At 44.6% G+C, this 26,837-nt stretch overlaps 1 protein-coding gene across 1 annotated transcript in view; it reads left to right on the top strand.

The window, feature by feature from the left end:
- Positions 1–13,139, top strand: part of Fntb (farnesyltransferase, CAAX box, beta) — a 77,767-nt gene extending 64,628 nt beyond the window's left edge. The window contains exons 10-12 of the mRNA XM_046461095.1: positions 7,558–7,669; positions 8,700–8,814; positions 11,621–13,139. Of these exons, the coding sequence (XP_046317051.1) occupies positions 7,558–7,669; positions 8,700–8,814; positions 11,621–11,752 (359 nt within the window). The 3' untranslated portion in view covers positions 11,753–13,139. The remainder of the gene's footprint in view (positions 1–7,557; positions 7,670–8,699; positions 8,815–11,620) is intronic.
- Positions 13,140–26,837: the final 13,698 nt, after the last annotated feature.

Raw genomic sequence — 26,837 nt, 5'->3', positions numbered from 1 at the left:
GTCCTTTTCTCTTGAAACTTCAAGCAGTTTGCTGCCTCCAGTCTTCTCTGGCTCATTTACTTTCTGAGAGAATAGGGTGTCTGTCTCTTGAGTATGCCAGAGGGAGAGGGGAAGTCATGGTCACCTCGCTGGGTGCTAATCTGTTCCTGCAGGGAGATCCCTGCACCCAGAGGGAAGCTTTTCTTTGGACTCAGTTGGGTAATTAATTGCTCAAGTGTAAAAGATGAGATTCTTTTCTTTTACCCTTCCTGTGCTTTTTTTTCCTTTTTGTCTTTTTTGAACTCCATTCTTTAGTTTCTTATTTCATTGGAGTTGTGGTCACTTTTGAGACTTAATTTAACTCAACAGAGTCCCAGTCCTGTCTTCCCAGCCTGGGGCCATTGGCTTTAAATCTCAGGGTATTAAGGCAAATAATTCCTCTTGACTGTAGAGCTTGCACAATCTCTGGCTTGATCACTAGAAGGGATGTCAGGAATTCTCTCCAAGTCCAGGTTTCCAAAATAGAAATAACTTGGGGTGTTGGTTATCTCTTTATTTGGAACTGGTGAGTCCAAGCACCTGGGGAAGTTATCATCTTTTACAGACCTATCCTTGGCAGTGATAAGATGTCATAAATCTGTAATGCCAGGGAAATCTACAGAGCTGTAACAGGCACTCCCTGCAGAAGCCTCCTTGGGGCTCTGGCTGGCACTATGTTCATTGAAGCTCAAGTTCTGGAGAATTTAGTCACATTAAAGATATGCTTGTGGAAAAGGCTGTCTGGGAATCTTAATGCTTCCAGGTTGTTCCATAGCCTGGGAGAAGGCTCAAGGTGGGCCTATGATTCTTCTCTTCCTCAGAAACTGATAAAAAATTAATAGACTCTGGGATGTGAAATTACAATGATGATTATTTTCTTTATTTTTTTGTTACATTTCCTATTTTTTCTATAGTTGATAGGTATTTCTTGTGCATAGCAAAACAACAAAAACTGCTAGGTGTGGTTAGCACACACCTGTAATCCCAGCTCCTCAGGAGGCTGAGGCAGGAGTATGGCAAGTTCAAGGACAGCTTGGGCAACTTAGCAAGACCCTGCCTCAAATACAGATTTTTAAAAAATAGGGTAGGGAGATAGCATGAGGCCCTGGGTTCATTCCTCGGTACTGCAGCAACAATAACAATAACAAAAAACAGATGAAAACAACAAACATTATTCTAGAAAAGAAGGGAAATTCTATAAACAAAACAGGTAGGAGTCTGGGCATGGTGACACACGCCTATAATCCCAGCAGCTTGGGAGGTTGAACCAGGAGGATTGCATCAAAGTCAGCCTCAGTAACTTATAGAGGAACTAAGCAACTCAACAAGACCCTGTCTTTAAGTAAAATATTAAAAAGGGTTAGAGGTGTTGCTTAGTGGTTAAGTGCCCCTGGGTTCACTCCTGGTACCAAACAAACAAAAACCCCAAAACAAATAAGTAGTAGGATGAGAAAAATAATTGTGACAAATGATCAAGTGTTAATTTGAAAAATGTCATACAAATCAATGAGCAACCCAATTGAAAATCAGTTAAAGGATCAGAACACATAGGCCCTAGGAAAGGAGGCACTGTTATTACCCCTTTTTCTATTAAGGCTGCTGTATTAGTAGCAGCTGAGATTTCTGAAGCACTTATCATATGCCAGAGCCTTACTGTTTCACTATGTGTTCTCATTTGATCCTCAGAACAGCCCTATGAAATAGATACTTTTGACATTCCCATTTTGCAGATGTGAAAATAAAGTACATGAGGTTAAGTTACTTTCTTAAAATAACCTGACTGCCACCTACAGTGGTTCATCATCGGTGGTTGTGTGATTCCAGACCAGTTGGCTTGTAACATTGCAGATGGCCATGAATTCAACCAAAAGCTGTTTAGATCATTTACAGTTAAAGAAATGCAGATCATATTGGCAGAGATTTAAAAATTTGATGACCTATGTTGGGGACAGTGTGGGGAGACAGGCATATTTGTGCTCTTGAGTGGGGATGTAAATAATTGCATTAATTTTTGGAGGAAGTTTGGAGACATTTGTTTAAATTTCAGGGGCATTTTATCCCTTTGATCCCAGCAAGTGGTCTGTCAGGAATTCACCTGCAGAGGTGTTAGCAAGGATATATATTGAAGTGGAGTTTTGCTAGCAAATTGGAAATGCCCATAAAAAGGTTAACAGTTGTGATTGCTCCAAATAGCAGCTGCATGTAGTGGTCCATACATTGGGCTGAGATGGAGAGCTCAGCAGGATGCAACATAAAGTATAAAGAACCTGGCTGGTGCACCCTCAGCTCTTCCTGGGAGCATATACAAAATTCTAACAGTGGGAGGTAGATTACTTTGTAAATTCTGTATGCTTCTATACTATACTTTTATAAATTTTTGCTGTTTTTTTTTTTTTTCTCCATATGCATTGCTACTTGTATTTTTTGTGCTGGTGACCAAACTTATTGTATGCTTGCTTCCACTGAGCTACAACCCCAGCCACAAATACTTTTTTTCTTTTTAGGCAGTGCTGTGGATTGAACTCAGGGCCTTGTAGTTACCTAGCATAGCATGCATGAAGCTAGGCAATCCCCAGCACTGCAAAAACAAACAAAAAAGTAGCTATGATTATACATACTATGATTATATTGGTACCTGAAAAAAAAAAAAAAAAGGCTTAAAGTGCAGCACAAGTCTATGCCATTCCCTAACCCAGAAAGTGACATCAGGGCTGGGGATGTGGCTCAAGCGGTAGCGCGCTCACCTGGCATGCGTGCGGCCTGGGTTTGATCCTCAGCACCACATACAAACAAAGATGTTATGTCCGCCAAGAACTAAAAAAAAATAAATATTAAAAAAAAAATTCTCTCTCTCTCTCTTTCTAAAAAAAAAAAAGAAAGAAAAAAAGAAAAATAAAGTGACCATCAATATCCCACACTGATCACTTCTTTCCATCTGTCAAAGATAATATTTGAGAAGAATTATTATTAGCTTAAAAATATCCAGTGATGACCAATGCAGAGCTGTTTTTGTGGAACAGTAAGAAATAGCAGCCTGCAAGCTTCTACTGGATTGATGGTTGCTAACTTGGTATGTTCTTTGGGATGTACCCTAGGATATTTCTTGTCCACCTGCAAAACTGAGCTACATGTGACTGCATCTGTCAGTCTTGGTTTGGAAAGACTCAATTTCATAGATAAAAGGAAGCTGAAATGCAAAATGATATTATAGTGGAAATCTATAATTTAAGGACGAGGTATAAAGGATGTAAAAGGCTGATTCCTTGCAGAGTTATCACCTTGTAATCATTATCTCCCTTCTTCTTGCCATAATTATGTGAGATTCAGTATCTCTGGAAGCTCCTTGTGGAGCTATGGACTTTAAGCTTTAAAACTTAATAATGTAGAAATCACTGAAACAAATAATAAACATAGCATTTTCTTTTTAGATTCCAATTTTAGCCATAAATTATCACTTGCCTTATAATAATAGTCTTTAATTTGTTGCAGGATATGAAATAAGGATATATTTTTTACAGAATGTTTAATGAAGTTAGTATAATATTTAAAATGAGTATGCTTTTTAAAGTAAAGCTTTGCAGGGTGTGTGGCTCATGCCTGCAATCCCAGTGGTTTGAGAGGCTGAGGCAGGAGGATTGAAAGTTCAAAGTCAGCCTCAACAACTTAGTGAGGCCCTAAGCAACTCAGTGAGAGCCTGTCTTTAAATAAAATACAAAATAGGGCTGGGGACGTGGCCCAGTGGTTGAGAGCCCCTGAGTTCAATCCCCAGTACAAAATCTCCCCCACAAAAAAGTAACAGTTTTTTATGGAAATAAACATCCCATATGGTTTACCCATTGGCAGGTTATAATTCAATGGTTATTAATGTTTGTAGAATCATCGCAGTTTTAGAACACTTTCCACATCCCCCCCAAAAAACCCCATACCCATTAAATTTGCTTCTTTATAGCAGAAATCACAAAGAAAAAATAACAGTATAACAATGTACTATGTGTTTTAAACTTGCATAACCAAAACAAAAGAGCAAAAAGGGAGAAAGAGGAACAGTATATGTTACAGACAAAGGGTAAATTTGATAAAAAGCTAGATTAATAAGATGGAATATTGGATTTTAGAAGACAAAGGACAAATAGACCCTCTCAAAAGGAAATGAAACTAGTAAAGTTATGGGAAAATTACACACTGATTAGTAATCAAGGCATGCTAATCAAATAAATGATCAGATACTATTCCTTTTTACCATTTTAATTGCTAAGAACTTTTTTTTTTTAATATTTACTTTTTAGTTGTAGCTGGACACAATACCTTCATTTTACCCATTCGTTTTTATGTGGTGCTGAGGATAGAACCCAGGGTCTCGCACGTGCAAGGCAAGTGGTCCACCGCTGAGCCACAATCCTAGCCCAGAACTTTTTTTTTTTTTTTTTTTTTTTAAAGTGAGCAGTGCTGGAGGTAGTGCAGTAAAATTTTAGATTTTTCTGGCAGCTATATAAGTTCTTAAAACAATTTAGGGATTTATTAAGAGCTTTAAAAATGTTTATCCCCTTTAAAGTTCTGCTCAGGGCAATGTATTTGAAGAAAATAATCCTACACATTGAGAATATTCACAAATATATGTAGTGTGGCATTTCTTATACTTACAAAGAACTGGGAAGCAACCTTGGAAGTGAGTAAAGGAAGACAGGAAGTCCCACCATATATGTATGTGAAGACTCAGCTGAGCTCATGACTGGGGAAAAAGAGGAAGGGAATTGAAGTAATGAGCGCACCAGTGAGCACAGGTCAGGGTGAGCCCTCCATGGGACACCCTGTGTGCCTTTCACAATGTGAGCGTCTCATTGGGCCTAATGCTTGTGTCAGGTGTTAAAGGAGAATAGCTTTTGTCACAACTCCAGTGTCAGGCAACCACTGCCCCTCATCACGTGCTCAACCTGAGAAACAGCAGTTGCTTCCCAGGCCTTCCCCCTCTGTCTCCCTTTTTTTTTTTTTTTAAGAGAGAGGGTCTGGTTATGTTGCCCTCACTGGCCCTGAACTCCTGGGCTTAAGCAATCCTCCTGCCCCAGCCTTCTGAGTAGCTGAGACTACAAATATGTGTCTCTTTTAAGAAAACAAAAAAATTGGGCCAGGGGTGTAGCTCACTGGCAATGCTTGCCTGGCATGTGCAAGGTCCTGGGTTTGATCCCCTGTACCACACACACAAAGAGAGAGAGAGAAGAAATCAAAAATTGAATTGTTATTTTCTGTTTGAATTATTTTGTAATTAAATATTTTGCTTACATAGGCACTGTATACCATATTTACTGTGAACTTTATAAATAGAACTTTATATGCACATATCCATGGGATTTTTTGGCTCTCTTTTCTTTAATGACTCAGTTACCTTATACATTCGCTTAATGAGATACTGCATGGCTATTCATAATGATGGTTATGAAGATTACATAGCAGAATAGAAGTTTATGTCTTTAGTGTGAAGTGAAAAACATAAGATACAAAGTTAAAATAATTAGAACTAGAGAAGAATATATAGAAACAAGAAGAAAGGAAGATTAATTTTCAGTTGCATTTTACAGATTATTGATACATCTTTGTAGCCTAGGTATTGAAATATAAAACCTACCAAAGACAATGAAGGAGAAAGAGAGGGAGATATCTTGGGGACTGATAGTGTTCAGATTATATTGTTATATTATATACATGTAACAATTTGTAACAGCAGTCCCCTCATGTGTACAACTATAATGCACCGATAAAAATGTAGAAAGAAAACAGAAAAAGACTTTCTGTACATTTTATATCTGTATTTTTTTAAAAAAAATCAATCTGTGCAATGGAAAGTCATCCCTCCTCCCCACTTGATAACTCCCTGGCCCAATGAATTCTCTGACTTACTAGCTGAACTTGAGTGAAGAAGCCTAATTATTTACTAGTAATCCTAGAATGGCCAGTTTGCCCTTGGGGTGTCCTATGATGCATGAGGGCAATTATTACTAATTCTTCTTAGGAAAAGTTTTTGAGCCAAGAGAGAAGTTAGTGCAGTGTCATGCACCTGTGTCATGCTATGCTGAGGAGGGAGGATCACTTGAACCCAGGAATTCTAGGGCAGCCGGCAGTATAGCAAGATTATGTCTCAGAAAAGGGAAGAAAAGTTGGAGAATTTCCCCTTAAGATAGATTAAGGTCAGGCTTAGAAAAGTAGAAGAAACAGAATTTGTTAACCCTGTGGAGAGTTTCCCTAGCTACTTAGAATCTGGTTAACAAGTTTCAGAGATAAGTTAGAGTAGATGTCTTCAGGAGCCCAGAGAAAACCGTGATGGACAGTTTGGGAGCATTAATAGGTCATCCTGGAAAGGTAAGCTGAGCAACTGGTGTACTGCCTGCTGGAGATGTGGCTTAGGATCCTCCTCTGAGTTTACGGCGAATACTTCAAGGCAAGTGAAATGCTCTTCAAACAGCTGTTCTTTGACGCATGACATGAAGATAACCTGCGTACTAACAATGGGTGGAAGAGGAGGGAAACCCTAACTGTTCCCACTGGGTAAAAAATTACAAATAGGGCTGGGGCTGGGGTTCAGTGGTAGAGTGCTTGCCTAGCATGCATGAGGCACTGGGTTCGATCCTCAGCACCACATAAATGTAAAATAAAATATTGTGTCCACTTAAAACTTCATAATAAATATTTTTTAAAAAAAATTACAGGTATTCAGCCCTCATAGTAGGACCCTGTATTATAAATAAGTTTGCAGCCTTTGTAAAGGAACGAATCAATACAGTCCAGTTAATGGTGTTACAGGCCCAATATCAGCCCCTAGACAGAGATAATAAAACTGAATCCTATGAACTCACTCAGAGTAACCCATGATTGGCTTCCAAAGTTCTCAAAAAGAAATGGAAGAATGAAAGACCTAAGCAACCTCATTCTACTTGGGACCTCATTTTGCTCTGAAACTTAACCTCTGACCTACTGCAGTCCTAAAGTCAGGAAAATACCACAGAAAAGCTCTGTGGAAACAGTTCTCAGAAAAGCCGCAGATGGTGATTGCCTAAGATAGACCAAGTTATCGAAATATCTGAAATTCCAGATGGCCCCCACCTACGTGTGGTGACCAATATCTAAACTAGAAGCCTGCAGCTTGGCATGTACCCCCCTTGCAACACCCTCACGATTTAAACCAATCATTCTTAAGTGCGTCAACCCCCTGAACTAACCAGTAATCCTTTCCAGATTCTTTCCTGCCACCTGATACGCTAATCATGTTTTAGAGTTGTTATTTGATTTTCCCGAGGTGTGTGATGATTTGCTAAGAGATGCTATGATGTAAGTGAAGTCCCTGCCTTCCCCAAAGAGTGTATAAAACTGCTACAAACCCTGGGCTCGGGGCCTCTCAGCATCACCAGTTGCTGTGTGCGCGCGGAAGACCGAGCTAGTTTTCAATAAACGCCTCTTTGCTGCTTACATCGAAAAAAAAAAAAATTACAAGTATTCACTGATACTTGGCCAACCCTGCCAGGCCCTCACTGACCCTTTGCCCTTCCACAGGTGATCCTGCCCTCAGCATGAGCCACTGGATGTTCCATCAGCAGGCCCTGCAGGAGTACATTCTCATGTGCTGCCAGTGTCCTGCTGGGGGGCTTCTGGATAAACCTGGCAAGTGAGTGCCTTCTCTCTGGGAGGGAGGGAAGGAGAACAAGGTGGGAGGGGATTGTACACCTCAGGCCTTTGAGAGCCAGGGTGTCCCTCTCCATCTGACTGCTTAGTGCTAGCACTGAGTGGTAAAAGCACCCCAGTTGGGAGCATAAATGCTATTGATCCCGTTCTTCCCACTGCCCTTCTTGTTTCCCTCACATGTGTCTCCCTCCTCCCCCAGAGAGGTGAATGCTGTGTGAGTAGCTTTCCTTTCCCCCCTCCCTTTTTTTTTTTTTTTTTTTGGTTGAACCAAATTGGCTTAAATACAAAGGATACAGGTAGGGGTAGGACATAGCTTAGTGGCAGAGCACTTGCCTAATAAGCAGAAAGCCCTGCGTTCAATCCTCAGCACAGGGGTTGGGCGGTGGGGGGGACCCAGAATTTTAAAACCCCTGAGCATTATAGAGACAATCTTACAGAGTAGATTAAATTCAAATCTAAGATGTTGTTCCATTATATTCTAGCTAAATGTGGGTATGCATGTGCATGCACACACAGACACACAAACACATACCCTGCTACTATTGGCATCCTGGAAAAATCCAGGCCCAGCAATTTATCTGGAATAATTTAACTAATTTCTAGACATTTTTCTAGAGAAATATATTAACTTACCTCTAGCACTACTCCTGAAGAACCCTTTCTAGAGGCAGTTAGAAAGGACAACCCTAAAGTTATAGCCCCCTTGGCTTGGTGTACAGCTCAGTGATTGAACACTTGCCTAGCCTGCCTGAGGCCCTAGATTCAATCCCTAGCATCACCAAAAAAAAAAAAAAAAAAAAAAAAGGAAAGCAAAGCAAAAAAATAATATAAAATTACAGTCTTATGGTTGGTAGGGCTGGAGGATAAGGCTTTTAAATTTACCACCGAGGAAAAGCCACACTTCTTCAGCCATGTGCACAACATGTGGGATGTGTGATGGAGTCCTGGGCCTCTGGACTCACGTGGTTATCTTCCACAGAGGAGTGACCACTCAGTGCTGCCTGTCCTTGCAGGTCCCGTGACTTCTACCACACCTGCTACTGCTTGAGTGGCTTATCCATTGCCCAGCACTTTGGTAGCGGAGCCATGTTGCACGATGTGGTCCTGGGTGTGCCTGAAAATGTGCTGGTAAGTCAGGATGGGATGCTTAACACCCTTCTCCACAGAGTTCCCAGGACAGGGGACTTCAGAGCAACTCCTGCAGAATTGGGTTTGTTCCCTGTGAGGACAGGCTTGGGAGCTTGCAGTCCCCTCCCTCCTTACATTGTAGTCCACCAGTGAGGTTGTGACCTTGGAGGAATTGCACCTCTAGGTGCACCCGAGTTCCAGTGGTAGTCTGATCTGTGACAGCTTTTGTGCCTTTATTCCAGAGTTGAGGAGCCAGATCACCACCTACCATCAGTGCCCTCTCTAGGAAGGCACAGTTACTTGGTACCAATGCAGCCTGTGAATCTAAATTGACCTGTAGTATCAGCAGGGCATGACCCCCAGTGTATGGCTGCCTCTCTCAGAGGTCTCAGCTTAGATGCCAACTCTGATTCAAAGAATGACATTACCCAAGATGTGCTGCTGTAGCACCCCCTTCGTTCCCTTGTGGCACTGACCACAGTTTGCCATGTATTTGTTCAATTCAAGTTTGTCTGCTTCCCTCAAAACAAATCAGCCCTGCTGGTCTAGGTGGTGCACACCTGGAATCCCAGCAACTCAGGAGGCTGAGGCAGGAGGATTGTGAGTTCAACGCCAGCCTCAGCAATTTAGCAAGGCCCTAAGCAACTCAGCAAGACCTTGTCTCTAAATAAAATGCAAAAAAAGGGCTAGGGATGTGGCTCAGTGGTTAAGCACCCCTGAGTTCAATTCTTGGTTAAAAAAAAAAAAAAAAATTCAGTCCCAGGCTGGGACATAATGTGATGGTACAGTTGCTTGCCTAGCATGTGCAAGCAAAGCCTTGGTTTCTACCCCAGCACTGAAAAAAAAATTTTTTTTATTTAACTTTCTTTTGTTGTGATGGCACATGCCTGTAATACTAGCCTCTTGGGAAGATGAGGTAGGAAGATCCTGAGTTTGAAGTCAACTTGGTCGATTTAGTGAGATACTGTCTTCAAAAAAATTATTCAGCCAGGTACAATGGTGCACACCTGTAATCCCAGCAGAGTGGGAGACTGAGACAGGAGAATCACAAGTTCAAGGACAGCCTCCGAAATTTAGCAAGGTCCTAGGCATATCAAAAAAAAAATTTTTTTTAATTGATCAGTTTATCTGAATTTTTATGTTTTGGTGTGAAATTGCTCATAGTATTATATTTAAAAGTTTTAGGGCTGGGGTTGTAGCTCAGTAGTCGGATACTTGCCTAGCACGTGTGAGGTACTGGGTTCAATCCTCAGCACAACATAAAAAGAAATAAAGGTATTGGGTCCATGTACAACTTAAAAAGTTTTAAATTTTTGCTGCCCTTATGTCCCCTTCCTTATTCTTCCAGTGTGGGACATTCCTGAATACTGGCCCAGAATTCTGTCTCAAAATTGAAGTTCCTTTGGATTTCTGTTGATAGAGTGGAACAATGTAAATCAATTTAAATATGATCTGACCCCCTTACTACATAATACATTTGTGGTCCTTTTCCTTGATTATAAATGTAAATGTAATCAAGTGATTATAAATGTTCATTGTTTTAATAATTGGAATATATATATAAGTATAAATAAAACAATTAAAAACAATCAGCTAGTGGTGGCACATGCCTATAATCTCAGCGGCTCGGGAGGCTGAAGTAGGAAGATGGCGAGTTTGAGGCCAGCGTGGGCAGCTTAGTCCCTGTCTCAAAACAAAAAGGCTGGGGATATAGCTTAGTGGTTGAGTGCTTGCCTAGTATGTGAAAGACCTTGGATTCAATTTGCCCTAGTACTGCAAAAACCGTTTTGGTGTATTTTCAATTTTTGTCTTTATTCATATGTATCTGTAAACAAATTTTAAAAAGGAAGTTTTAGATAGTGTGTACCTACTGTTTTTCTCACTTAAACATCTTTAAAATTAAGCACCCCTAATCTGAACATTCAAAATGTAAAATGTGGGGATGGAGCTGTGGCTCAGTGGTAGAGCGCTTGCCTAGCACGTGTGAGGCACTGGGTTCGATCCTCAGCACCACATAAAAATAAATAAATAAAGGTATTGTGTTCATCTGCAACTAAAAAAAAATGCAAACTGCCCCAAAATCTGAAACTTTTTGAGGTTCATGTCAGCATGGGGCTGAAGATGTAGCTCAGTGGTAGATCCTGTGCTTAGCATGTGCAAGGCCTTGGGTCCTGTTTCCACCCCAACCCCACAACAACAGAAAAACTTGTATTTTGGGCTCTTTGGTTAGCAGTGCTGAACTGCTAAAGTCTATGTGATTATTCCAAAATCTAAAAACTCTAAAATATGAAACACTCTGGTACCATACATTCATATAAGAGATGTTCAACCTGTGTAAGTATTTGTCTATATCATTAAATATCTGAAAGGATGTAGTTCAATGGCTGTATATGCTGGGCACAGTGGCACACATCTAAAATCCCAGCTTCTCAGGAGGCCAAGGCAGGAGGATCATAAGTTTGAAATCAGCCTCAGCAACCTAGTTAGACCCTGTCTCAAAAAATTAAAAGGCCTGGGAAGTAGCTTAGTGGTAGAGTGCTTACCTAGCATGAGAGCCCTGGTTCAGTCCCCAGTGCTGCAAAAAAGAAAAAAAAAAATAGGCTGCTTAACATTTTCCTATGTCTTCATGTTCTATAACGAGTTTTTAGTAGTAAATACCCTGTTTTTGAACCTTTGGGCCTAGAGAGAGATCTTTCTGTGGTCTCTGATGATTCCTTAAATTCTTAGTAGTCCATTTCAGGGGGCAAAGGATGGGCATGTTTCCAAGGATCGCCAGATGACGAGTTGGCATCTGTTCTCTTTGCAGCAGCCCACTCACCCCGTCTACAACATTGGACCAGACAAGGTGATCCAGGCCACCACGTACTTTCTGCAGAAGCCAGTTCCAGGCTTTGAGGAACCTGAGGGTGAGGCAACAGCAGAGCCTGCAACTGATTAGAGGATCTGGGTCCCGGACGCTCTGTGCTCACCCACCTCCCTGGTCAGACGAGGTTGATACATTCGATACATGGCCGATTCCCTGCTACACAGCAGTGAGCACCATGGAGCTGTGGTTCTCTTTGTCTTTTCTTGTCAAAACAAAACCAACCGCTCCTGGTTTGAAGTACACAATGGCTAGGTTTGGAGGTACCTAGTGGCATGGTTTTTAAAATTCTCTTCACACCTGTCAAACCAAAAATCTGTCAGCCGTTGCAGTGAGGTTGGGAAACAGTGCGTGCTGGGAAGATGCAGCCCCTCCCCACCAGCCCGCCAGCCTGGAGGGCCACATCAAAATGAATGGTGTCTATGGGTGTCCCCACATCCACAGCCACTGCTGCGCCTCCCACCTGCACTCCACTATCAAATCACCAGATGGGGCACCCTTCCATGATGGAGTCAGTCTGCTCCATACCAAGGTGGGGCTTTGGGTCCCACCAAAATGAGTTCATGGGAAAAGACAATGGCGGGGCTGCAACAGGAGGTGCTTCTGCCTCTCATTTCCCACCTGGTTATTTGCAAGGGACAAGAACCAGGAGCAGGGGGAGAAGGGTCTCCTTAAATTGAGAGTCCGTCCCCCTCAACCCTGGCCAACTGAGCCGCCACACATCTCTCCAAGGCTGCGCTTGGTGCACAGGCAAGACTTGCTTCGGCCCCAGGTGTGGTGTCTTAGACCCGGAAAACCAATTATGAGTAGAAAATGAACCTCTAGTTCAGTTCTGCCTCAGAGGAAGCAGGCCCCAGTACCCAGCCCCTGCCCCTTCCCCATCATGTACGGTGAAAACCCCCTACGGTCCCCAGGGCAGTGCCCACAGCTTGGGGCCGCTCTATGTTTCCATGTTTCTCCCACCAGACTCCCAGCCCACCCTCTTCCAAGACAGTGTTGTCTATTCTCACCCAGAGTATTAACACTACTAAGTCTTTCACCTTAATTTATGACTCAGGATTCATTCCCGTCCTGCCCACTAGAGGCTCACAGAGATAAAACTAAGTGCTAGACAGCTGGCCGCTGCTAGGCAGGAGCTGTGTGAATGGCAAGTGGCAGGGTAGGGCTCTCTGGGTGTTGGCCCACAGTGCTCTGGTGCCTTCTGCATCAAGCCCTTTACGGTCAGTGGGGCGCTAAGTCTGGTCATCCGTCCACTGCTATGGTCACAGCAAGCTCCGCACCACTGTCCCAGCCTCAGCCTTCACTGGGCACTGTGGGCGGCAGGCAGACAGGAGCGTGGAGATGCAACATGAGGCTCTTCTCAAAAACTGCCATTTGCTGCCTCTAATTCCCTTCCCTATTGCTTTGGTGTATCGGGCTACATATTATCCTCTTGAAATAATAAAAATAACATTTTCTATGATGTCTCTTACTTGTGATCTGTGCCAAGAAAATTTCTTCAGAATGTCCGATAGGAAGTAATGAAGGTTGCTCATGTGAGTGCCACATTCTTCCTGAGCAAGATCCCAGACCATTTGTGTCGGCAGTTAAAAATGAGTAGGAGCTGAGTTCTGCTCTCACATGCCGCCAACTCTGGTGGAGGAAGCAGGGGCTCCAACAAGGAGTACGACTGCTTTATAAGCTCTCTGGGCAGTTCAGTTTACTTTGGTCTCTGCCTGTGTCTGTCCTAATCTGACTATGAGCAGGGGCTGTGCTACGGAGCCCCAGAGGGGGCATTCTACATTGGTAGAAAGGACAGTTTAGGAATGTTGCTACCATCATTTTTAACTCAGGGGAGTTATGCTGGCTTTCCCTAGGTGGGTGAATGTCCTGGCCAGAGAAAGGGGTTGGCACAAGGACAGGTTGGAATCCTGTGGTCACCTGCCTTTCCCTCATCTGGAGAAAATTCTCTCCCAAGCAAGTCTAAGAAAGCCGATACTCTGTGGCCTGCCCCTTGCACAACCCAGGTCTGCATTCTGGGGTGTAATTCCTGCTCCCTGTGTTACTTTAGCCCTGCTAACAAAGGTTTGGCCTCCAAAACAACATATTAAAATGCATCCTTAGGCATTACTATAACAAGCATGTCACTCTGTACCTCAGAACCTTCAGGGTATTGTGAGATTAACTATAGTAATGATTGGTTTTGTTAAGAAACAGAAGGGGCTGCTTCAGTCTGAGCATGCTTTATACCAGGAGCTGGCCCAGAGGGTAGGTAAAGTCCAGCCAGGGAGAGAAGAGAGGGCCAAGTACTCTTGGAGTCTACACTGACATTTCCATGAGAGTCCCTTTTCTGAAGGGCTTCTTTACTCAGCCTTCTGGGCAGGTCCTAGAGATAAATCCTCAGGAGTATCCTGTGGATCTCTAGTAGAGGACACTAACAGCATTCAAGGTGGGCTACCCCTCATGCATATATATTTTCTCCATCAATAAATACAAAAATACCACAGGTCTCTGTATCCAAAGGCCCCAACTTCCCCCTCATTCCCACCTGGAGTGCCCTAGGAGCTGAGAATCCTGCCAGATCCTCTTGGAAACAGAAAGCCAGCATGAACTCCCCTGAGTTAAAATGATGGTAGCAACTTTCCTAAACTGTCCTTTCTTCATGACGTTTCTGAGTTGCAAGCCACTGGTTAGATTCTAGCCAAGAGCTCCGTGAAGGGGGACAACACAAAATCAACCTGAAAGACAGATTGCAGCTCTCCCTTGTTCTATCCTTCATTCTCTGCTCTTCTTTTCACAAGGAGACTTAGCTGCCCTGCCTTCACCCATGGGATCTCAGGGCCTCCCCACCTTTCTCCATCACCAGGGTGAGTCTCGTCTACTGAAAGTTGGATTTTTTATCTCATGACTTTTCTAGTTCATCACAGATCCCAGGAATCCCAGGAAAACTGCACAGATTTAGGCCCAGTTTCGAGTCACTGGTCAGGGGTCTGGGTCTCCTTTCTTTTTAATATCTTCGGGCTAATGTGAGCCCCAGCACCAACCTGGTAGCCATGCAAGGCTCCCAAAGCTGCTTCCAGAAAGGACTTTTAGATGCCTTGAGCCAGAAAAGTGCCAACCCCAATCATGGAATTAACCAAGAAGCAAGTTTCTTTAGGGGTAGCTTTCACTTCAAAATCCTACCTTCCTTCCTAGCAGTCCTTAGTCGGCTGCTCTTAGGTTTCTTAAGATGGAGCCTATTCTTGTCTTTGAGTCCTTAGAAGCACAGAATAGCCATGTTGGCTTCTGAACTCCTCCACCACCAGGGGTGCCATAAAGCCCATGGCAAGTTACCAAATTGCCATGCCATGAGGGAGTTAGTGACCAGAAACTGTAGGAGAAGGTGTCACACTGGTCCAGGAACCCAGAGGATTAGGGATAAAATGACTCTTGGAACTGAGCTTTATTTAACCAGAGCTCCTTGGGGTTAAGGCAAATAAGACTGGAGAAGGTCACTAGAGTTGCCATCGACAAAAGCAAACACACCATCTGCTGGGAGAGACCATCTTTTTCCCAGTGATAGATCCTATGAGGCTGTTGTGGTCTGGATGTGAGGTGTCTCCCAAAAGCTCATGTATGCGACAGTGCAGGAGGGGTTAGAGGAGAAATGACCCGGCCACCGAAACCTTAATCCAATCAGTGAGAAACCTTAATCCAATCAGTGAATCGTTCCTATGATGGGATTAACTGAGTGCTGGCTGGAGGTGGGTAGGGTGTGGCTGGAGGTGGGTCATTGGCAGCGAGCCTTTGGGGTATATATTTTGTATCTAGCAAGTGGTGTCTGTTTCCTGGTCATTACCTGAGCTGCTTCCCTCCACACACTCTTCCTCAAGCCCAGTTGTCTATGGACTGAGACCTCTGAAACTGTGAGTCCTCAAATAAACTTTCCTCCTCTACAATTGTTCTGGTCTTTTAGTCACAACAGAGAAAAAGCTGACTAAAACATAAATATTTATCATGTAGACTCTTAATTAGGACACACTGAGAACCCAAGGATCATCCTTTCCATAGCAGTTTTGTGGACAATTTTGCAGTGATCCTATGAAGCCCCTTCTCAGGAAGACATACAAAAGCAGAGGCCATAACACACAGTTAATGAACAGTGCCACAACAGGCCTTCCAGGAAGGGCTAGCCCCAGATCTCGCTGGGCTGTTCCATGGTGATTTAACTTAGCAAAAACCATGAAGTTTTGAAAATCTTCAGAGGGTGATTACATGCTTCTTAGGCTATTTCACTGATATTAACCATATGTATTACACTTATGGCATTAGCTTGATAGCCAGGAATGAAAAATGGAGGTGGCTGGAGTGAAACTGTGATAGAGCCCTTGCATAGTGTGCATAAGGTCCTGGGTCCAATCTGCATCACTGCAATGAATGAGGTCATGGCTAGAGCTGGAATCCATTGATCTTGGATGTCAGACATAGATAATGATGTGATATTCCATTATGAAAACTGAAGACTTGTCTTTTACTCCTACCATGTTTATGTTGGCCCCACCTCCTTAGGTTGTGGGATAGGTAGCAGGAGCTCACTAGAAACTTCAGCATCCAGTAAAGAGTAAGGGGTAGGGGCTGGGGATGTTGCTCAAGTAGTAGCGCGCTCGCCTAAGCATGCGTGAGGCACTGGGTTCAATTCTCAGCACCACATAAAAATAAAATAAAGATATTGTGTCCACCTAAAACTAAAAAATAAACATATATATAAAAGGTAAGGGGTAAAGGCTCCAGGTGGGAAATGGACGCGCTTATGTCTACAGGCCTAGGAAAAAACAGGCACCACATTCACCGCATCCCATAAGGCCGTCTCTCATTTAGCCCATTCTGGGGTAGGTTTGGTTGTGTGACTATTTGCTGCCCCAAAGCTGACAGCAAGGCCTACTGTTAGTGGGACACACAGGCCTGTGATGGAGGCTGTCTGCCTGTGCAGCTGCCATGTGGGGACCCAGGGATTTGTGACGGGGCAGGGGGAGTACTTTGCCAATAATTTATTCTTCTACCATCTCCCCCTGGGGTGACAAACTATTTTTGGTAAAGAGCCAGGTGATACTGCAATTTTAGCCTTTGTGGGCCACGTGGTCTTGAGATGAAAGCAAGACAAGTAGTAAAGGGAAAAGGGAAGAAAAAGGAGACTGTAATTTGAGCCTGAAGGCCTTGTGCTGAAGTTTCTCATACCTTTTCTTCTTAAACTAGATTCTCTTTCCTTTATTGTGATACTGGGGATCAAACCCAGGGGTGCTCTACCACTGAGCCACATCCCCAGCCCTTTCTAATTTTACTCTGAGACAGGGTCTTGCTAAGTTGCTCAGGCTGTTCTTGAACTTGGGAATCTTTTGCCTCAGCCTCCTGAGTTGCTGGGATTATAGGTGTGCATCAAGTTTCCTTTAAAAGAACCCGAGACCCCCCAAATGCATCTCAGTCTTGAGGTAGTCCACACTCTCTCCCTTCAAGTCTATGTTCCTTGCTTCCCTGAATAAATCTTTTATTTGTTCTTTTGACACATCTTAAGAGTCTTTTTTATGATGTTTGTCAATGACCTCATTGTCCTGAGTTGAGGTCCCCTTCTCTGGGACCGCCTCAGACCCCCTCTGGTGACAGTCTGTTAGATCTTCTCTACTCTGCCATTGTGCCACTGAACAAAGCCATACAAGTGTGACTATGTTCCAGTCAGACTGCATTTATGAAAACAGGTGGTGGCTAGGTTGAGCTCAAGGGCTGTAAGACTAAATCTCAGCCACAGTCACTCAGCATGGCTGGGATTCTTTCTGTGTAAAATTAGAGCCAAATGACAAATGTACTTGGTAGGTAAAGCTTGGGCCATTCTGGTCACCCATAAACACTGCTCAGTGGCATTTCTTGCCTTGGATGAGGAAGGAGAATAATGTGATTTAAGTCACCATTGGAACTGACAGAAAACCAGGCCCAACCGGTTTACAGCAGAGGAAATGTGTTGACTCCGAAATTGAAGGTCCTTGAGTGGTGTTGACTCCGAAATTGAAGGTCCTTGAGTGAGGCTGGCAGTCGGGGAGACTTAGGAAGTTTCCGCCCTTCCCTGGAGGTCTCCACATAAGCTCCAGCCTTGGGCTCTCTCCTTGTGGTGTTTTAGAGAGCAGCAGCAATGGCTCTAGACCTTACACTCTCCTGGCATCCAGTTCAGCAGACCATCCCCAGCCTTCCTTCCCAGTGGGGACAACTGAGTTTCCCTGGCTTAGAGCAAACCAAGGGCCTTTCTGAGAAGCAATCCAGTGACCAGAATATAATGCACTAATGGGCCTACACCAGGGGGAATGCGGCATCATTAGAAGCACACAGTCTGAAGAAAGGGAAAGCAATGAAGCCTCAGATGCAAATAGGGATGTAACTGAAGGGGAAATGGATGCTGGAGAAGCAAATCGCCATCGCTCTCTACCACAGTGGATTATTACTGTGACAGAAACCTGACATTGTTGGCATCCTCCCCTAAGCCAATCATTTTCATCTGTTCCTTTGCTTCAGTAATTTGTTCAGGTTTGGTAGTAACTCGGGGGTGAGCCAGCCAGTACGGTTTGTCCTAGCCTCAGTGACTGGTTCACAGCCAAGGTCGTGACCTAAAATAGTCCAAAGAAAGAGAGGTCCTAGACATCTGATGAAAGGGGAAAAGCTGTCCTTTTCCAGAAGGGATGTTAGAATGTGTGGCCTGATATTCCTATAACCATTTTCCTACCTAAAAGAAGCCATACAGATGTCCATGAGACTGATCCCACAACCCCACCTGCCTCTGGATGTTCAGTTCCGTGAGACAATTTGAGTTGGATTTACTATTACAGTTGGTTCTCAACTTACAATTTTCCAACTTCACAATATGCACAAAAGCAATATGTGAAAGTTCAGGTGTAGTAAATGTATCTTCCACTTAATATTTTTCAACTTACGATGGGTTTATGGGGATGTAACCCTACCATAAGTTGAGGCACACCTGTACTTGCAACTGAAAGCACCTCATATATACAATCTTCACCTCACATTAGCCCCAAGGCCATGAAGGTCATTACCTGTTACCTGAAAAAACGTGGAGCACCCTGAACACACCTCCCCAAAAATAACACCTAAGAATGCCACTTGGCCTGCTGCCACTCATTTGATCCTTGACTCATGCTCAGAAGGTGGGTGAGGCAGGTGTTTGACCCACATTTTACAACTGGAGAAACAGGTTGGAGAACTACGTGAATCACCGGGGTCCCCATGCCATCAAGTGGCGTCTGTACCTGGGCCCAGATCTGCTTTCCCAAAGTCATGCTCTGCACCACCCAGCCTCTAAAGGGGTAAAGAGGGTTGTTGGGCACCCGGGCAGGAGTCAACATGCTTGGTTCCCTCCAGGGCTGGGTAACTCAGGCTCTGAGCGCTGGCCTCCATTTTTCACCAGGATGGGAATGGTGATGGCAAAGAGCAGGGGTAGACTGATTTCATCCCTTCTAACAGGTTCCGTACTGTCTAGTCGGTGGCATACAGTGACATTCTCTGTACCAAGTGCATGGCACCCCAATGCAGATTATGATGTGTGACTCACAGTGAGGCTGTAGTGAGTCAGTCTCTCCTGGGGGCTGACCCCTTGACAGCCAGCCTTCTCCAACCTGGCCCCGGCATGTCGAACTGTCTCCTAGACATCCTCTTCACTGCCCTGCAATAACCAGCTTTGCTGCAGCTTTTCACCAGCAGAGCAGGAGGTTCAGAAAAAGTGGGGCCAGGTGGCCTGATGTTCCTCCCTCCTGCTTCTCTGGCACACCCAAGAACATGGCCTGGCAGGGCAAGGACAGTCACTAGCCCAGCTTAATAGAAACTTTCCCTTGCTCTTGTCTTCCCCCTGAAGAATCACAGCTCTTACAAAATAATAAGAATGATGCATTTTTAAAAATGGAGCCGGGTATAATGGCATATGCCTATAATCCCAGAGGTTCAGGAAGCTGAGGCAGGAGAATTACAAGTTCAAGGCCAGTCTTGAACTTAGCAAGACCCTGTCTCAAAATGAAATATAAAAAAGGCCTATAGGTAGAGCTCAATGGTAGAGTACTCCTGGGTTATAGCTCAGTGGTAGAGTGCTTACCTGGCATACATGAGGCCCTAGGTTCAATCCCCAGCACCATATATACAAAAAAAGTGCAATCATAAAAAAATAAACTATTTTTTTTTCCTTTGCGCAGGGCTGGGGATCAAAGCCAGATTACTCACATGCTAGGCAAGAGCTCTACCACTGAGCTACACCCCCAAGCCCCCAAATAACTTTTTAGTTTAGTTTTAGACTGACATAAAAATAGCATAAGAAGTTCCCATATACCCATCCACCAGTTTCTCCTTGGTAAACATCTTCATTTTACCTGGGCATTTGCACAACAAATGAGCCAGCATAGACACATTAATTGAATTCCACACTTCATTTAAATCCCCTTAGTTTTTACCTAAGGTCATTATCCTGTCCCAGGATCCCATTTAGGATATGTTGTAAATGTGATCATGTCTCCTTAAGCTCTTCTTGGCTGTGACTTCCTTGTGTTTGATGGCCTTGACAGTTTTGAAGAGTATGGATCAGGAACTTTGCAGAATGTCCCTACCCTGGGATTTGTGATGTTTTCTCATGATGGGGTTTGGTGTTTTAGAGGTAGAGAAGAGGGAAGGTGCCGTTCTCACCACATCAAGTCAAGAATATATGAGATCAACACGGCTTATCATCAATGCTGCTGACCTTGAACATCTGTCAGGTGTCTCCAAAGTTTACTCCACTCCTTTCCATAGAGTACTTCTGGAAGGAAGTTACTATGTATAGCTCACATTTAAGGAGCGGGGAGTTAGGCGCTGCACCCCGATGGCAGAGTCAATAAATTATTTGGAATTCTCTACGGGAGATTTGTTTATTCTCTTTTTTTAAAAAAACATTTATTTTTCAGTTGTAGTTGGACACAATACCTTTATTTCACTTATTTATTTTTATGTGGTGCTAAGGAATAAACGTCACACATGAGAGGGGAGCGCTCTACCCGAGCCACAACCCCAGCCCCTCTCTTCAGTTATTCAGTTGGCCCTCTGTATCTATAGATTTTGCACCTGTGAATTCAACCAACTACAAATTGAGTAGTTTTACTTTTATCCCAATACTACATCATTAACTTTGCCGCTCAATTATTCCTGCTTTGGCCATTGGGAGCCCTTTCAATTTGCTCCTGAATGCCTTTGACACACACTTTCTTAACTTTTAATAATAATTATAAATTCATTTTTACTTTTTCTCTCAAGAAATACTGCCTTGGATAATTGGCACTCAATAATACATACGTTTGGGTTCAGTATGCTAGACCCTCAACCTTTGATCACATTAAAAATTATTTCCATAATAATAAGTGCACTATCCTGAATGTTGGTGATCTTGAGTGTGATACTTTGTTGCTACCTCTGTATCTGTGATGATCTGGGCTGGTGTGACAAAGGGTGGGCTGGAGACTGCAAGACCCAGAGTAGAGCGCAAAGATCAGCTCTCTGGAGTCGGAAGGCTGCAGGGGCACTGCTCCCAGAGCATGCTGCCTATCACACAAGGTGGAGGCGGGGGCCCTACAAGCATTACCCCATGAGGGTGATGCCCAGAGCACTGTGCTCCCTTCCATCTCTAGAGAAGAAGCTGTCATATGCCTGATCCTAAGGGGGCCCATGAATATGGTGGAATGGGATGTGAGCCATCTTCCCTTCACTAACAGCTGCCAGCAGACTCTGGATGGCTGCATCCTGCCTCCCACCCAAAGCTGGGCTCTCATGAGAAAGAGGAAGGAGAGAGTCCAAGAGCCCAAGAAGCGCTGAGCTAGCCCTTCCCTGGCCCTGCCACAGTGCCCAACCTCAGAGGTCCCCTTCTAAACTCCTCTAGAGCCCAGAATCTGGAAAAGTGCATTTGAAGGCAGGGTCCAGGCTTATAAATTGCCTAAATCTCCTTGGTGGTTGGGGTCATCTCTGGGTTGAACTCACCCAGAGACAACCGCAGAACTGACCCACCAAGGGCACAAAAATGAACATGCCCTTTGGGACACAGTCCACATCAGCGTATTTGTGGAGTACTGCTATAGGCCAGGCCCTGGGTTAGGGGGCCACAGCAAGTGCAGACTAGCCCCGGCCCTTATGGGAGCTGCCAGCTGGACAGGCCTGCTCACCACTGCTCTGCTTCCACACGAGGCCCTGGACTCATTTCTTGGATGGGAAACATAGTCAAGTTGTTGGAACCAGAGACCCTCTTCCCCAAAAGTCTCCCTTTAGCCTTGTGGCAGGTGTTCACTATGGAGGTGACATTCCTTTCTCAACTGGCCAGCCTTGCTGTGGCCTTTTGGCCCAAGAGTGCTTGCTACTGTCCTTTAGCCCTAGTTCTGCCCCCATGGCCCCCAAGCTGTCGATAACACCAGTAGGTAGAGACAATGACTCTAGAGTGTGTCATGAGCTAGGGAGGAGTGACCAGGGGTGTGGACGGAGGCGCTGCAATCACTTGGCTATTTATTGAACCAGACTTTGCGTGGCTCATTCCATGTTCCTAGGTTCGGAGGAGCCAGCATGTGGGCGAAGGCTATCCTTTCCCCACAGGCCTGCACCACTGGCTTTGAAGGAGGCTTAATCCCTCACTACTTTCAGCATGAAACGGAAGATTCTGGCACAGCTTTCTTGATTTTCTTTTTTCTTTCTCTGGCCTTTAATTCACTGGAAAAAAATAATAGTACAGATTGTGCTGGATATTTTTGCCCAGAGAAGGCTGTAGGTGGACAAGGGCCCCACCCCTGTGATGAATATCAGAGGAAAACAATCCTGATTGGGGCCTGGCAGTCACAGCAGGCCTGCTGGGGCAGCTGGCACCTACCTAGTACAGGGCACAGAAGGGGACCTGCTAGGCTGGTTGTGGACTGTCCAGGGCCACCTGTTTGGTGTTCTGCTAGACACACCCGTCATGCTGGGTATGTGGATGCAGTGGGAAGACATGCCCCTGAATCCAGTCAGCAGACTTGTCTGTCCCCATCTCACCCCATTACAAGTCCCTATAAGGAAATTAACATTTGTTTCTCCTCTCTGTAAGAGGCTTGAGCCATCTTAACCAAAAAAGAGTACATCCTTTCTTTTGAAATTCACCCAGAGGAGACCGGAGGGGAACCCACAGCCAGCTTTACTCTTGACAACACTTCTGAGGTGTGGTCACCTTGGTAACAATTGTTTTAAGCTGCTCTTTTTTAGGGATTAGGAGAAAGCCTGATCTGGCTGAAACTGGTTGAAGCCACCAAGCCTCTCACCTGAACCTGCAAAATTATCCTACAGGCCAACTTTTGTGGTCAGAGGGCCAGAAACTCCACCCTAAAGTCCTGCTAACACCGCCATTTTCTGAACATGTCTCTATGCAGCGTCATCAAGTTTGCTTAGGTACGTGCAGACACGAATTACTTCACATTTCCTTACTTCAATTACCTTGCCCCACACCTCAGACCACCTTTTTTATTTTCTTCTTCTTACCATAAATATCCCCTAAACCTTCTCAGGGAGGTAGATTTGAGTCCAGGGACTTAACACTGTCCCCACCCTTGGCTACCTGGTGAACTGAAGTGATTTACATAACTCAGCCTCCGCCAGGTGTAGCACCCACACTACTAGGCACCACAAAGCAAAACTGAAGCCAGCCTAAGGACGGCAGGAAGGCACAGTATTAATGGTTAATGGCTCTGACCCAGCCAGCCAGGGTATATATCATTTCCCAAGTCCATTTGTTTCAAAAGGTAACAGATTTGTGGTTTTGCTGAAGTTCCTTCAGAAAGCAAGCACAGCACATTTGTCATTGCCCTTTGGCACCCAACATATATCTCCCCTTTCTTTTAAAGATTTTAACATACTGAGACCTTATCACTTCAGAGCAGGATGGCATTTATTCACTCTGTATTTCAATAAAACCTGCACAGCCCAGGATTCATGATGGCAAACAGGACTAAGAATTGCCAACACTGAGTACTTACTAAGTCCCAGGCAGAGTTAAGGGCTTTTCATACTTAAGCCTTTAAGTCTCTCAAGCGCACTTGGTGCTACAATTGTCCTCAAGTTATGGCTCAGGAAACCAGGGCAATGTCACCCCAGAGGTAATCAACAGGCCAATCCAGACAGACAGGCTCATGGCCTCTGGGCACAGCCACTCCTGCACTAACTCTGAAGTTCCTCAGGCCCTTTCCTCACCGGTGTGCCCCATATTGAGATGGTGGCCAGGAGGGCCCCCAGAACCTAAGCACAATTCACTGTCTATAATGTTCACTCCAGTCGAACCTGCAGTTGGACCTGGCTTATCCATTTGATTTTCTACCTTTGGGGATTAGCTAAAAAATACTTTTTCTTTATCCCTACCCTAGGGAAATCTAGGGATGTTATTTATTAGCCTTTGCCTTGGGAAATCTCAGACACCAAAGGAAATTCTTTTGACACTCACAATGTACCAGGGTACAGGCTGGCAAGCTTTTTCCCTGAGACTCCTCCTCAACCTTAGGAATCTGTTTTGAGCAAAGAGAAGGCTCTAGTTTTACATTCCCAGAAGCTATTGAGAACTGAGTCCAAGAAGCCTGAGAGGTAGCCTTGCTCTGGTTTCCCTGGGACTAGAGGCCAGCTGGAGCCTGGTATGGTAACAAGTGTGCTGCCTGGGGATTTAAAGCTGGCCCCTGCAGAGCATTAGAACCTCACTGAAGCAGGGTGGTACAGACAGGAGTTACTTCCCCCATCTTCCACCATGCACAGCCTTCCTCAGACCTATGTTGGCAGTTCCGCTCACCTGTATCTCACCTGTCCCAAGGGCTTCTTTAGTTTCTTGTTGTTATACTTTAGGAGTCAAACCTGAGTAATATGAGGACCACTTAGGAGAACTTAGACTGACTTCAGCTGTTGGGCCAAAATGCTTCAGGTCACAGGGGCTGGAGCCCATGAGTCTTTTTAACAAAACACACACTTTGAGCAACACCACTCTGGGGTTTCTGAGCAATCTCTCCAAGCCTCTAATATGTCCAAAGGTCAGAGATGCACTGCCTGGTGGGGGGAGAGAATCTGACACACACCCACTGGGGCCTCCTGTTTTGAGGTCTCTCAGTTTGGGCCTGGGTCACCTTGCTATCCTTGTTAAGGAAAGGACAGGAGCCGGAAGCACCTGGGAGACCCAAGAAGTCAACCCTCACTCTGGGGCAGGCATCTAGGAGCTGGAGTTCTCCATCTTGCAGCGGGCCTTGGACAGGTGTTTTGTGTAGATAATGACAGCTGGCACTTCAGTGTTCACTTAGTCCTAAGGTCAACCATGTTTACCAGCATTATCTCACTTAATCCACCTAATGAAGCTAGTACTATCATCACCCTCATTTTATAGATGAGGCTGAGAGAAGTGACAAGGCTACTGAGGGAAAGAGAGGATTTTGAACCCAGGCAGGCATAAAACACACACATGGAATCCGACGTGAGGCACACACCTGTAATCCCAATTTGTGGGAAGACTGCAAGTTCAAGGTCAGCATGGGCAACTTAGCCAGGTCCTAGTAATTCAGCCATACCCTGACTCAAAAAATAAAAAGGTCGGGGATGTAGCTCAGCAACAAAGGACCTCTGGGTTCAATCCCCAGACCAAAATAAATAAATAAGTAGAAATGGCATTTTGTTTTCTTTAGTCCTAGTTCAGGGGCTGTATCTTCTATTATCTATTCAGCCTTGTTTAAAAAATCTGCCCCAGCTAAGATGACGGCTGTGAGCCTAACTTAATTCTTCACTAAAGTTGTTTGTAGCTTTCTACAATGGGATTAGTGTATCAGCAACTTTAAAAACTGGGTCATTGTAAATATCCTTGCACTTGGGGCAACTGCAAAGGTAGGAACATACCAAGCTCACCACTGAAAAAGAGAAAGTGGTGGCTTTTCCAGTGAAGCTACCTGTTGCAGTGACCAAGATAATCAACAGGTAATCTGGCTCTGTGCAGGAGACTGTCCAGAGAGTGATCACAAAACAAACTGCAGAGATAAACATCACCATAAGGGAGCAAGCCAGGGTCAGACTTCAGTGTCCTGGGGGCATACTTATATACACTTCCTGAACAAACACGCCAGAAGGGACTTGGCTGTGACTTTGATGTGTCCCCTTCAGCTGAGCAGTCTCCAGCCTGAGCTCTCTCACAGCCCAGGCAATGGCTCCCAGAGGTACCGCCCTCCCTTCATCACTTGCCAGAGTCCTTTCAGCATGTCAGTCAGGTGGCTCAGATCTTCCCAGGAAAACCAGCTAGCAACTGTGCCCCTTTTCTTCCAACTGGTTTATGGAATTCTAGGGAAGCCTAAACTCAACCTCTTGTCCCACCACATCCTGGAACCAGGAATTGGCTCTAGAGACACTCCATTCCTCTGCCAGCTCAACCCCCTTCTGGTTTGCTCCCTGCCTCCTGGGTTCCTGGCTTCCCATGCCTGCCACCTCCTGACCAGCACAGCTTCATCAGCCATTCTAATGCCCATCCTAACCAACCCATGAATAAGCCAGATATATTGAGCAAGCAGGCATGCAAGGAGGAAGCAAGTGTGCTGGTACGAAGGGCCTGTAAAATCACCTGACATCTCGGTCCCATTTTTTCTCATTCCAGTCTCTGCTGTGTCTTGGAAAGGAGTGTCTTTGATAGATTTGACCCAGCATCTCTGCTTAATATAATCAGGGTAGGGCGGAGAGTTTTAATTCAGCCTCCTGTAGAAACATGACCCATCCATCAACTCCCACTGTCCAAAAAGAAATACTATGGATCTAAGATCCAATGGATTGAAGCTTCGGCATTCTACCATTATAAATCCAAGACCTTTTTACTGAACTTCACTTTCTCCCTCAATCTAGAAATAGCAGTTTCCTGTCAGCCAGACAGAAAAACCAAAGCTGTATTCTAGCCACAAATCCATTTCCTTCCAAGTCTAAACTAATCCAGGCTGACATGGGGTCCACAGCCTGAGGTACCTTGATGCTATTACAGTCTCCTTAACTTCCACTTCTTGACAGTCCTGCTGCCTCCTCTTCATAACTGGAACTCTCTAGAAACTAAACGGTTCTGATGAAAACCAGCGACCTCTGGGCACTATCAAAGAGAACCCAAACCACAGCTCCAGGCCACCAAATCTCCCAA

This window comes from Marmota monax, unplaced genomic scaffold (assembly GCF_021218885.2).
Source record: "Marmota monax isolate L192 unplaced genomic scaffold, Marmota_monax_Labrador192_F-V1.1 WCK01_AAM20220418_F8-fsc00001, whole genome shotgun sequence".
Classification (NCBI taxonomy): Eukaryota; Metazoa; Chordata; class Mammalia; order Rodentia; family Sciuridae; genus Marmota; species Marmota monax.
This window is presented reverse-complemented; position numbering and strand designations above follow the sequence as displayed.